Source organism: Scyliorhinus canicula, chromosome 5, assembly GCF_902713615.1.
Source record: "Scyliorhinus canicula chromosome 5, sScyCan1.1, whole genome shotgun sequence".
Taxonomy (NCBI): domain Eukaryota; kingdom Metazoa; phylum Chordata; class Chondrichthyes; order Carcharhiniformes; family Scyliorhinidae; genus Scyliorhinus; species Scyliorhinus canicula.
This window is the reverse complement of record NC_052150.1, coordinates 132,034,360-132,047,897: the sequence shown is the minus strand read 5'-3', so window position 1 is coordinate 132,047,897 and position 13,538 is coordinate 132,034,360. Positions and strand designations below refer to the sequence as shown.

General features: G+C 48.4%; 1 protein-coding gene across 2 annotated transcripts in view; it reads left to right on the top strand.

Annotated features, from left to right (window-relative positions):
• Positions 1-1,549: 1,549 nt before the first annotated feature.
• The window catches only part of LOC119966275 (tyrosine-protein phosphatase non-receptor type 3-like), a 176,095-nt gene continuing 164,106 nt past the window's right edge, over positions 1,550-13,538 (top strand). For both annotated transcript variants that reach the window (XM_038797680.1, XM_038797679.1), the window contains exons 1-4: positions 1,550-1,620; positions 8,100-8,272; positions 10,181-10,315; positions 12,025-12,207. In XM_038797680.1, the coding sequence (XP_038653608.1) occupies positions 8,133-8,272; positions 10,181-10,315; positions 12,025-12,207 (458 nt within the window). In that variant the 5' untranslated portion in view covers positions 1,550-1,620; positions 8,100-8,132. The remainder of the gene's footprint in view (positions 1,621-8,099; positions 8,273-10,180; positions 10,316-12,024; positions 12,208-13,538) is intronic.

Genomic DNA, 13,538 nt, shown 5'->3' with positions numbered 1-13,538 from the left:
ATGTTTTGAAGGGCTGGGGTGGTGGTGGTGAGAAGAGCTGATGTCCATTCCTAATGCATTTGTTGGAACATTATTTTGGGTTTTTGTTGTGACACTGGGGGGATAGCTTATACACATAAATTGATCCTGTTGCATATAGCGTCTTCCAGTGAGCCCGAATTAAAAATGAATTGATGCAACAACCGGCCTCTCTCATCCCAAATAAACCCCACCTCCAGTTTCCCCGATATTGCTTGAACTGATGCAAAAACAGCAGTTGTCTTAAATAAACTTTTGATCACAGTTTAAACAGCATTTGATATCTGTTTTGTTATAGTTTGTGTTTTAATTTGAAATTAATGAACATATTTGAAAAATGTTGAAGACATGAACACTTAAATATAGTCTGGTACAATGTTTTAAGTGTCCCTATTATCATCAGTAGAATCCTCAACAACCAAGTAGAACCTGATCTAAATATTGATGTAGTGAGAATGTTTAGTCTCAAAGGAGTAGATCCTGGGGGAAATTCTCCGCTCCCACGCTGGTTCGGAGAATAGCGGGCCACGCCAATTTTTCCCACGACGCCGGTCCGACGCGCTCCCGCTATTCTCCCCACCGGCCAAATGTCCGTGGTCGGGATACTCGCGGAAAACCACGGAGAGTCGCCCGACGGAGGCAAAATAGCGACTCTCCAGCACCCCCGCTATTCTCCGACTCGGATGGGCCGAGCGGCCTGCTGTTTGCGACCGGTTCCCGATGGCGGCAACTACACCTGGTCACTGCCATCGTGAACATGGCGCCAAACGCTGGTTTGACGCTTGTGGGGGGCGGAGAGGGGAGTGAGCACCATGGCCGTGCTCGGGAGGGGACTGGCCCGCGATCGGTGCCCACCGATCGTCTTGCCGGCGTCTTAAAGAGACGCACTCTTTCCCCTCCGCCGCCCTGCAAGATCAAGCTGCCACGTCTTGCGGGGCGGCGGAGGGGAAGACGGCAACCGCGCATGCGTGGCTGACGTCATTAGGCGCGCCGGCCCCGTCATTGTCGGCGCGCCGGGCCTTGACGCCAGCAACAAGTCCCGGCGGCCGAGAATAACGGAGCGCTGCTCCTAGCACCCCCCCCCCCCCCCCCCCCCCCCCCCCCCCCCCCCCCCCCCGGTGGGGGTGAATAAGGTGAGAGGAGCGGCCTCCGAGGCCGTCGTGAAACTCGGCCGAGTTCACGACGGCCTTCTCGATTTTCCACGGGAGCGGAGAATTCCGTCCCTTGACTGTGTGCTATAGTGTGAAATAGGGGATAGTCATCAGCCTGTTTTACATCTCTCCTGGTTTCTTTTTTCATTGAAGTATCTGGAAATAAAGATCAGGACAGATGTAAAATGGGCTGATGACTTCACTGTCACCTATTTTATATGATAGCACAAAATCTAGATGTACCCATTGTGTGTAAGAACATTTCTTCTGCGTGTTCTAAACATTTTATTGTATGTTATTGTTCTGCAATTTCAAATGTTCAATTTTGACAATTCACAACTCTGGATGTTGTTTCAACTAGAGATATTTAGAATGTTGTTCTTTCAGGGTAAATATAACGAAGATTTCTTTCAAGAGGAAAAGGTTTTTCCTTCAGCTAAGACAAAAACCTGTAAGTATCCCGCACTAGAAAGGTTGTATATTATAATCACAGTGAATGTGTATGTGTCGCTTATGAACTTTCATATCAAATAATTGTTCTGTGGCCATGTAAGTTGGAGGATGTCCGATTCTATAACAATAGGGGAGTTTATACCATACTGGTGATAATGGTAGAGCCACTAATTGCAGAGAATTACTATCAAATTTCATTTACATTTGATGGCATTAGGGAATTTTCTGCTAGTGGTTTTTATTATGTGAAAATAAAAAGTGAGTGGCCTTTATATAAAACTGATTGACCCGTTATCATTTCCCAGTTTTAAAGCTGAGAATATACAGCATGGATGCCATTTAGAGTTGCTGTATGGTAATCAGTACTCCTGCATAGGAGTAGGGTTTAACTGCACCAGGAGCACTCTTGCACTTTGGTATCCCTAAATCTTACTGGGCTTTCACAAACTAAACTTTGAGTGCGCCAAAGTGGGAAGGATCTTTTAGCATGACACAACTTTGAAAGCCGAAACAAATTTGGCAGAGCTATGAAGATGGCTCTGAGATTTGCTGACTAGAGTGATATTAGGGATTTATCTCTAGTAGATATCTGGTATTTTTTTCAATAACGGGAGAGATTATCGGATAGGGGTATAGTCACATCCAGTCTATCTCTGGAAACATTGGTACTTTATCATTTCTTCTTGGGAGCTTGCGTAGCATCTTATCAATTCTGAAAGTCATTCAGCTCCTGCTGGAATTGCAAAGGCTGAGTCGTGAGCATCAGGAAGGAATGACAATCCATCCTTAGACTGCAAGGCCGACTGGAGGAGTTCCATCACCTTCCGACCAAGGAGATGGTGCCATCATTCCAACACAGCAAGGCCAACACTGAGGGTGATGTCCTCAGTGGAGATCTTTCTACAGGACCTGGACTTCATTGTGGGGGATATCCGCTGCATGGTTCAGCTCATGACCTTCATGGCTGAGGGCATGAGTTCCATGGCGCAGGACTTCAACTGCATGGTGCAGGCACAGGTGGAAATCCACGACTATCCATGCCAGAGGCTTGCAGGGCTTCTGGATCTCAATTCAGCAGCCCCAATATCCCATGGAAAAGCGCAGGGAACACGAAGAGAAAAGGATCGGCAGGAGCGCATTCCGTGACCTTTCATCCAGGAGACCCTTGAGGTGTTCAGCCCATCTGTCTCTACCCACCCTGTGAGTGACACACCTGTAGCCCCACATACCAAGGATGGCAGCACTGCAACACCTATGCAGTCTGAAAGTGGGCCCTCAAGATCAAAGCCCCTCCAAGAGATGCCTGCCAAGGTCGTTTCAGGTAACAGGGCAACAGACTGCCTCAACCACAGCTGTGGATCATGGCTATTCACCTAGATGTAACAGGAGGGTGTGGAAGAATAAGAAACTATAGGCAACTAGTGGGCACAGGTAAACATAGGCACTGTTGTAATGCAGCTCTTGTACTAAAACTCACTTTATTCACCTACCGATCTTCCAGCCTGTCATTTCATGGTGCCATGCTCCACAAACACCCGGGTACATTCAGTACTTGATCCCTGTGGAGTGTGAGAATGACAGTGCTATGTCTCTCCCACCTCCCACATGGATGACTGAGTAAAGACTTGCAGCTACTGGCAGGAGCTCCCCATCCGGGCCGGCTCCCCCACCTCTCCATCCATGGAAAGGAGACCCCCACCCCCAGCATCAACGTGCAAGCCTCTCATGTCTGCCATTCTTCTCCACTGATGAGGAGACTAGGGATTGACAGTGTTGAGAGGATGCCAACTCGGATGTAAATATTTGAAGAACACCAGAACCCTGACCTCGGAGGGGGCTGCAGCAGCTGAGATTTGTCATCCCACATCTCTGAACCCCATAATAAGCCCTTTCATTTCAGGAAGCGTTCACCTCTCTGTCAGGCAGGAGTCAGACATATTGCTGAGGACGACAGCATTGCTTTGTCCTCAGTACAAGTCATCATCATTCTCCTGCATGTGAGTTGACACATGAGCCTCATTATAGCGGGTCTCAATGGGTGTTTGTGGTCTCCAACTGGCGTCGCTGGCCACCTCCTGAGGGGGTACCCCCTGTCCCCGAGGAGTCATCCCTCCACTGCTGCTCTCCCTCAAAGATGGCTGGGATCTGTGAGCGCCTCAAGATGTAACCGTCATGAATTCTCCCCAGGAAACTGACACACACCTGCATGATGCACATCGTATGGTCACAGACGAGCTGGATATTGAGCGAGTTGTATCCCTTGCCGGTCATGAACCATAGAAACCCGACAGTGCAGAAGGAGACCATTCAGCCCATTGAGTCTACACCGACCCTTCAAATGAACACTATACCCATGCCCACTCTCCTCGAACCCCGTAACACCATAACCTAACATACACATCCATGGACATTGAGGGGTAATTTAGCATGCCCAATCCACCCAGCCTGCACACCTTTGTGTGGGAGGAAACGGGAACACCCATAGGAAACCCACGCAGACATTGGGAGAAAGTGCAAACTCCACACAGACAGTCACCCGAGGCCGAAATCCAATCCGGCTCTGGTGCCGTGAGGCAGCATTGTTAACCGCTGTGCTGCTCTTGTTGCAGATGGTCCTTGCCTGGCCGTATGCTGCCATGGAGATCCTCTTGGGTGCAGTTGATGACACCCTGCTCCTGGGGCATTCCTGCTTCTCATGCAAATCCCATGGCTCTGGCATCCTGGCCCTGATCCAAGTTATGTGCATCTGGGCCTTGGCGAATTGCACATCTGTAACCTCCCTTTGTGAGGAAAAAATATTATATCGGAATTAATTTGCAATTCTAGTTATCGATTTAGCACAGAAGGGGTCATACACTTCTGCATCAATCTGTATTACACGCAATTGGCAGCTTCAGCGAAACAGCTTGTGTGAAAAGACACACCAGGACGAGAGTCAGCCTGGGGCTCGTTCACAGGCAGGAACTCCACAGGTGTTAACTCTCAAAGTCTGTAATAACGATGTCGGACATTTGCTTTGGTGTCAGGATCTCTGTAGTTAATGGAAGGGAGGTGACGGTCACATAGGGCTGTTTGTATATTGTAGCATCTGCACCTCGAGAAGAGACATTAACCAGTAGGGAGAGTGATTGATAGCCACACACCAGATATCGGCCCACCAATGTAAATAATTGCAAGACAACATATTTGTGCTTTTGCACTGATTGAATATTATAATTGAGTGTGTAAACACTTGATGTGATAGGTCCCTCATGGCAGACTGGTACAAAAGGTGAAGTTACACAGGATCAGAGGTGAGCTGGCAAGATGGATACAGAACTGGCTAGGTCATAGAAGGCAGAGGGTAGCAATGGAAGGGTGCTTTTCTGTTTGGAGGGCTGTGACTAGTGATGTTCCGCAGGGATCAGTGCTGGGACCTTTGCAGTTCGTAGTATATATAAATGATTTGGTGGAAAATGTAACTGATCTGATTAGTAAGTTTGCGGCCGACACAAAGATTAGTGGAATTGCGGATAGCGATGAGGATTGTCAGAGAATGCTGCCCCGATACAAGCTGCTGGAATAGAAGTTCAGAAGTGACCTCCCGTTCCATGTGGTGCCAGTTCTTGCATAACCTGGCAATGGTGATCCACCATTTCCTGGGGCAGACACCATCTTCTCTGGCACTGCAGCTCTCATATCTGGAGGTAGGATGTTCAATGTCGGAAAGACCCTTGGCCAGTTGTGTCTCCTCCCAGGCTCTACCATCAGTGGCCTGGCTCCTGGAAGAGCAACGGGCCCAGCCTCCCCCTCTTTTGGCTAAGCGCAGCAGCACGTCGATGTCGCTGCTCCTGATCGATTGCAATCAATAGAATAACCACTCGACTAGCTCCATGAATCTCCAGAATCATAAACTGAAAGGAAGACAACATCAAAGTGAGCGATGAGGATCCCTGACAGCCCTCTGACCCTCAGCCCTCTATACTTCTGAGACATTCACCCATGCGCTCATTTTTTTTTCTCTCTTTTTCTCCCTCTCTCTCTCCCCCCTCCCAACCCCTCCCCCCTCCCCCTCCCCTCTCTCCCTCTCCCCCCCCTATCTCCCCTCTCGCCCTTCCCTCCCCCTCTCGCCCTTTCCCTCCCCCTCTGGCCCTCCCCCTCTTGCCCACCCCCATTCCCCTCCCTCTCCCCCTCCCCCTCTCCCCCTCGCCCCCTCCCCCCTCGCCCTCTCTCCCCCTCGCCCTCTCTCCCCCTCGCCCTCTCTCCCCCTCCCCTCTCTCTCCCCCTCCCCCTCTCTCCCCCTCCCCCTCTCTCCCCCTCGCCCTCTCTCCCCCCTCGCCCTCTCTCCCCCCTCGCTCCCCCTCCCCCTCTCTTCCCCCTCCCCCTCTCTTCCCCCCTCCCCCTCTCCTCCCCCTCCCCCTCTCTCCCCCTCCCTCCCCCTCTCTTCCCCTCCCTCCCCCTCTCTTCCCTCCCTCCCCCTCTCTTCCCCTCTCTTCCCCTCCCTCCCCCTCTCTTCCCTCCCTCCCCCTCTCTTCCCCTCCCTCCCCCTCTCTTCCCCTCCCTCCCCCTCCTTCCCCTCCCTCCCCCTCTCTTCCCCTCTCTTCCCCTCCCTCCCCCTCCCTCCCCCTCCCTCCCCCTCTCTTCCCCTCGCTCCCCCTCTCTTCCCCTCGCTCCCCCTCTCTTCCCCTCCCTCCCCCTCTCTTCCCCTCCCTCCCCCTCTCTTCCCCTCCCTCCCCCTCTCTTCCCCTCCCTCCCCCTCTCTTCCCTCCCTCCCCCTCCTTCCCCTCCCTTCCCCTCCCTCCCCCTCTCTTCCCCTCCCTCCCCCTCTCTTCCCCTCCCTCCCCCTCTCCTTCCCCTCCCTCCCCCTCTCTTCCCCTCCCTCCCCTCTCTTCCCCCTCCCTCCCCCTCTCTTCCCCTCCCTCCCCCTCTCTTCCCCTCCCTCCCCCTCTCTTCCCCTCCCTCCCCCTCTCTTCCCTCCCTCCCCCTCTCTTCCCTCCTCCCCTCCCCCCCTCTTCCCCTCCCTCCCCCTCCCTCCCCCTCCCTCCCCCTCTCTTCCCCTCCTCCCCCTCTCTTCCCCTCCCTCCCCCTCTCTTCCCCTCCTCCCCCTCTCTTCCCCTCCTCCCCCTCTCTTCCCTCCCTCCCCCTCTCTTCCCCTCCCTCCCCCTCTCTTCCCCTCCCTCCCCCTCTCTTTCCCCTCCCTCCCCCTCTCTTCCCCTCCCTCCCCCTCTCTTCCCCTCCCTCCCCCTCTCTTCCCCTCCCTCTCTCTCCCCGTCTCCCCCTCCCCATCCCCGTCTCCCCCTCCCCATCCCCGTCTCCCCCTCCCCATCCCCGTCTCCCCCTCCCCATCCCCGTCTCCCCCTCCCCATCCCCGTCTCCCCCTCCCACCACTCTCCCCCCTCCCACCACTCTCCCCTCCCTCCCCTCTCTCACTCCCTCCCTCCCCTATCTCCCCCTCCCTCCCCAATCCCCCATTCCCTCCCCGTTCCCCTCCCTCTCCGTTCCCCTCCCTCTCTCTCTCCCTCTCTTCCCCCCCCCCCCCCCTTCTCCTTCCTCCTCCCCCCTCCTGTGCCAGGGGAGCAACCCTTTCCTAAGTCCCCCGCTCTACCCTTGCAGCCTGGCCTCGCATGGGACCCCACCCAAGAATCTCACTTCTGATCCTCTGTATTCACCTTCTCCCAAACACTTTTGAGCTCCCATTCTGGAAGGGCACTCTCGCAGTCCATCAGCGGCGACGGACAAAGGCCAAGCAAGGAGGACACGGGAAGTGCTGACTGCATGCCAGCCACCAGACCCCTTCAAACCAAGGGGCACCCCGACATGAAGGAACTGTAAGGCCTGCGCGTGACTGCTCCCCACGAGGTGGCGATACTGAACCCCCCCCCCCCCCCAACCAAACCACCCAACCCCCACATAGAGTTGAACTATTCTGGGTTCCCGGCATCCTCTCTATTGTTGTTGTATCCCCCCCCCCACACACACGCACGCAACTAGCACCAACACCAAGAAGGTGAGAGTAACCTGAGCACTCACTTCCGATGTCCCCCTCAGAGGTGAGGTCGCCAGGTTACAGTTTGTAAATCTGTTGTAAATGGCACCGGTGCTATCACACCGGTGCCCAATCACACCGGCGCCAACTGAATATTCAGTGAGGAGGGGGAAGTCGCTCTCTCATGACATAACTAACGTATTAAAATGAGCTTCCTAGGCTCCTGCGGAGTTTTTGACATTACTCCACTGGTGAGCGGTTTGGTCTGGGGGCGGGGGCGGGGGGGGGGGGGGGGTTCTAAACCAGATATCGCGTTCTCACTGGAGAAATACACATTTTCCGATTCTGGCCGGATTTAGCGCTAGTGCCTGTAATCTCGCGCACAGCTAGTGCGGGGTTTGTGGATTATAACTGGAAAACTTTGTAATTATGTGTTTCTTGCAATTTTTTTGGTTTAATCCTTTCTACTTTCTACAGCCATAACTTTTCTAACCTGTTTATTTAATTGACAGAATGAATCTCAGGAGAGTGTTGTTGGATTTAATATGCTTAATTATAGAGCATGTAAAATCCTTTGGAAATCATGTGTCGAGCATCACACATTCTTTCAAGCAAAGAAACCACTACCTCAAGAGAAAAAAATGCTCTCAAACTATTTTACACTTGGCCACAGAAACCAGAACAGGTTTGCTTACATTCATAATTCTGTTAAAATATACCATATGCTTGTTCTGTAGAGTTCACATAAGTGTGTATTTGTTAAATTATTTTTATGAAGCAGAATATTGCCTGTCTCACATGGCAAACAATTGTATTAGTAACGTAATCCATTCTGAATTTCGCACTTCAAGGACTTCAAGAAGGCATGTGGCATGCTTGCCTACATTGGCCGGGGCATTGAATATAAGAATTGGCAAGTCATGTTGCAGCTGTATAGAACCTTAGTTAGGCCACACTTGGAGTATATTGTTCAATTCTGGTCGTCACATTACCAGAAGGATGTGGAGGCTTTAGAGAGGGTGCAGAAGAGATTTACCAGGATGTTGCCTGATAGGGAGGGCATTAGCTATGAGGAGCGGTTGAATAAACTCGGTTTGTTCTCACTGGAACGACAGAGGTTGAGGGGCGACCTGATAGAGGTCTACAAAATTATGAGGGGCATAGACAGAGTGGATCGTCAGGCTTTTCCCCAGGGTAGAGGGGTCACTTACTAGGGGGCATAGATTTAAGGTGCGAGGGGCAAGGTTTCGAGTAGATGTACGAGGCAAGTTTTTTACACAGAGGGTAGTGGGTGCCTGGAACTCGCTGTGGGAGGAGGTGGTGGAAGCAGGGATGATAGTGACATTTAAGGGGCATCTTGACAAATACTTGAACAGGATGGGAATAGAGGGATATGGACCTAGGAAGTGTAGAAGATTGTAATTTAGTCGGGCAGCATGGTCGGCACAGGCTTGGAGGGCCGAAGGGCCTGTTCCTGTGCTGTACTTTTCTTTGTTCTTCGTTTACTACTGTGGTTAGCTGTCACAGAGAGAAGGAACAAACACTGACAGTTAATACTAATAATCATTCTGCTATTTTCACAGATTTAAGATTTTTTTCCCAATTCATGCATTTATCCTGATTGCAAACTATAATGATTAAACATGCAGGAGACTATGAAGTGTAGCCAAGCGCATCCACAGCAACAAAAGCAAAAATTAGAATTTAAACTAACTTGTACCTTTGCAGTATTTAAAGAAAGACTGATTAGGAGGACAAGAATGTAGTTCCACTAAGCTGGACCATGGTGGAGATGCATTAGAGGAGGATGGTGTGACCAACTGTGTTAAAAGTGACTAAGTGTTATTTTGGGTGGCTTTGGCTGTGTTTCCTGCCGGGTGTTTAAGTGCAATCCAGACCAGTATTCACCCACACTGAGTCATTAATGGAATTTTTTTCTCCAGTGGGGAACTAAAGTCGCAGGACAAAAAGGGATAGTTCACCTTTGCCACAGTCATGTGGATGTTATGCGGAACTAGAGTTGTGACAGGGATAGAAACCTGATTGCAGAGGTTTAAATATGGAGCTCTGGAAAAGGAAGATTCGGATTTGGATGGCAATAAATTATTCAAGGACTTTGGCGAGGAGGGGGATGTTGCAAATGGGCTTGTAGCATGTGAGGATCGAGGGGTGAAGGGATTTATTTTCAAGAAGATCGGTGACCATAGCAGACTTTTATGAAGTAGGGTCAAGGAAGCTGGAGTGGGTCTCATGGACAAGATGAGTTAATAGACGGCATTAGGGGAGATAGGAGAGAAACCAGGGAAAGATAGGAGTTCAGGGCTAGAGAACAGGGATCTTTAGAGGATGTATGGCCCAGTGGGCTAGGGAAAGGAACAAAGTGGTGGAGACAACTGATCGGATGGTCCCTAGAATAGTAAAGGATATTCAAAGATTGTTGTTGCATATTTTTAGACAGGAATAAAAATTTCTTTACTTTGTATTTGCCTGTATTACACAAAATAATTTTTTTTTTAATTGAGCATGCCTTGATAGCATTAAATAAAATAGTAAGAATTATGGTATTTAAGTTCTCTCTCTCTGTTTGTCACAGGACTGTCAACAATCAGGTCTGTCATCATGTCATTGGTGGCATGGTCTGGAATCCAATATTAAGAAAGTCTGTCTCAGTTGAACAGTTAGAAACCAGAAGCTTACCTTCTCGCTCTCCACCATCTACACCTGATTGGTAAACAATTTTACAGAATACTTTATTAATCACATTCTTGGTAAGCTACCTAATGGGCACAATTCTCCCAAAAAGTGACTAAGTGTTATTTTGGGTGGGTTTGGCTGTGTGTTTCCTGCCGGGTGCAATCCAGACTGGTATTCACCCACACTGAGTCATTAGTGGACTTTTTTTCTGACACTCCAGCCATATTGTAACAACGTTGTGGAGAGCACAAGCAAGTTGTGCAAGTTGCACATCCTGCCATTCTGGGAGAATAGCGGGAGAGCCCCTAAATGGGATTTGCAAGGGGTGGCGTGATGTTCCTGGCACCTGACACAACCTGGTTCGTGCCCTTGCTGGGCATGAATTAGATGAACATATTTTAAATGAGGGGAGGTGGTTCTGATGATGGCTAAAAGCTGATGGGGCCTGAAGGGAGATCCTATGGGAGGGCCCTGATGCCAGCGATCCTTTTGGTGGGGGTGAGTGCACTCTCAGTTCGAGAACAGGCTGAGATTGCTGGTATCTTCGGATTTCACACATCAATTTTCTGGAGGTTTCTCCTCTGGCTCCACAAAGTTGACTGTGTGGGAGAATTGTGATGAGGATCGCAGCAGAAAAGCCAGCACAATTCACACCGGTTTTCCTGCCCGAAATGACACTTGGACAGATATTTCAGCAAGTTGAGGCAAAAGTCATGTCTGATCCCAGTTTAACTACGAAACTCCCGCACTGAATTTAATTTTTGGGGGCAAAGGCCAAATCCCATTAAACATCTTGCCCCCCAAAAATGTTGGATCGCAGTAACCATTTTATTACAATTACAATTTCAGATTGTTTTGCACATTTACAAATTGAATAGCCATTGGGTGATTAATAGGAGAGATCCAGCCATTCAAATGAACATTTTTACATTTCCTGGAATGGATTTGTAGACTTAGCATCCCTGATTTGTTTCCGCAGATATACCACTAGGTGGGGTGAAGTTACTGGGAACCTCAGTGTTGTTTGTGGTCATATTTAATTACATTTATTGTAGTGGCTGTTTCAAGATGCATTTATCCAAACTATGCATTCAAGTAAATAATAGAAAAGCGCTCTATGTAGTTATTTTATGCAGAAAATGTTACCGAACTAATTCAATAAACATTTTGGTTTCTATTGAAGGGGGAGTTGCAACCCTGCATAAATGATGGCATATGCTCACCAGGAATATCCACTGCAGACTCCACCAAAGTCTAGAATTGCTGTGACAATGACTCAGCACAATCTTAAATTGCCACGGTTATAGGACAGAATGTAGTCATAAGTTTCCATGGCAGTTGCAGGTATCTGAGGGCGGGCCCTCAGGGAGGTCTGCAGGCGAGTAAGCAGCAGCAAGTCTTCTGAGTGACTGTCGTTCCCAGGAAACATTTGGGAACTATCCCATTCTTAGGAAGGGAGTATTTAAATACGTCGTCAAAACAACTCCTAGATCCTGGTCTGTACTGTCAGGAGAACCTCACTTCCACCATTTGGCAACCTAGTACACCTGGTCTCCACAAATGTGCTGTCCACTGATTCCGCTGACTCCTGAGTCAGGAGCACAGGATGTTTTATGTCTTTTTTTCCAACCAAATATTTCAACAATCTTTGAAGTTCTTAGCATAAATTTAATTCTGTATTTAAGAGTTATGATATCAAGGGACCTACTTCATCTCACAAAAGTTTCATCCCTCTGCCAATAGGCCAAGTCCAAGATTAAGACACAATGCTCAAAAGCCACGGCATTCCTCCGTAGATAACCTTGCCACTGAGATGGCATATATCACAGAGAGTGAAGAGGTTTTTTATAACTACAAGGCGAACATTTCAGTCATTGCGAATAAAAATGATACGGACACCTGCCAGAAACATGCATCGCACAATTGGTATGTGTTTTGGAAGTTTTTATTAAATGGTATAAAATTAGCTGTTAGTTTGAAAGTGGGTAAAGACATGCATTATAGGATTAGAATATATTATTGTCCTTCTCGAAATCTATGTAGAATCTCTCTACCAGGCTGTATGTATATTTGGCATATGGATGATTTTTAAAATAATTTTGTAATCAACCGTGGAAAATCTTCAGCCCAAATGAGTTTCAATCTCACTTTTGTGCATTTTCATTGCAATGGGCCTTTTTTGTTTCTCAAATTTTCCTCAAAGTTCAGAGATCTTTCAGCAAAATGATCCACTTTTCAATTTTCTTAGTATTTGAGGTGACCTTTTCATTCAGAGTCAATTCAGGCCTCGATGGCTTTATTAAAACTTGAACGTTTAGAACCTCGGTTGTAATCATAGTCCAACGTCTAACCTGTTGATAAAATTCTACATTTTCTGGAATTATCTTATCTAATGGGGCATCCGTTTCGTCATGCGTTTTACATTTCAGAGTGTAAGCATGAAGAAGATTTTATTTTCTATCAGCAATAAGAATTGATCATATGTCTTTAACAGTACCCTACGTTGAGACATGCAGAATATTTTGTCCACTTGCTATAATTATTACCTCTGTAGTTCTACTTCTAGTAGAGAGAAAAAAAAACATTTTCTTCATGTTTTCCCATTTTTTCCAGAATGTAATCAGCCCTCTCCTAGGGAGAGGTGAGAATGAAGATATAGCCAAGGAAGCAAGTTTTTTAGGAAACTTTTGAAATAAGTAAAAGTAGTTAAAGCAACATGCTTCAGAAGATGGTCAGTAACAGCTGAAAGATTGGCCTTTAAATTAGAAGGAGCAATGAACACACCTTAAATCAGGGTCAGAGAAATAAGTAGAACTGTGATTGCAAATGGATCTCAGATAATGTGCCCCTCCCTTTCTAATCTGTCATTATCACTTCCTCCTCAAAGGATCCTCCGTTAGCTTCTCTGTTCTTGCATCCTCCAGTCTCATCTGCAAGCTCCCTTTCCTCTCCAAAGCCCCAAAACATATTGTCACCTACCAAACCTGCACCCTACTTTCCATAACTCCATGTTTGAGCCTCTCCAATCAGACTTCACCTCTGCCACATCAATGAAGCAACCCTAATCAAACTTGCAAATGCCATTTTTTTCTGATTGTGACTATTGTGCACATCTGTTCCCATTCCTTTTGACCTGTTTGCAGCTTTAGATATGATTGACTCCACCATACTTGTTACACCTTTCCTCCACTGAGTGGGATCACCATCGCCTATTTGTACTCATACCTGTCCAGTCATAGCCAGCAGATTGCCTGCAT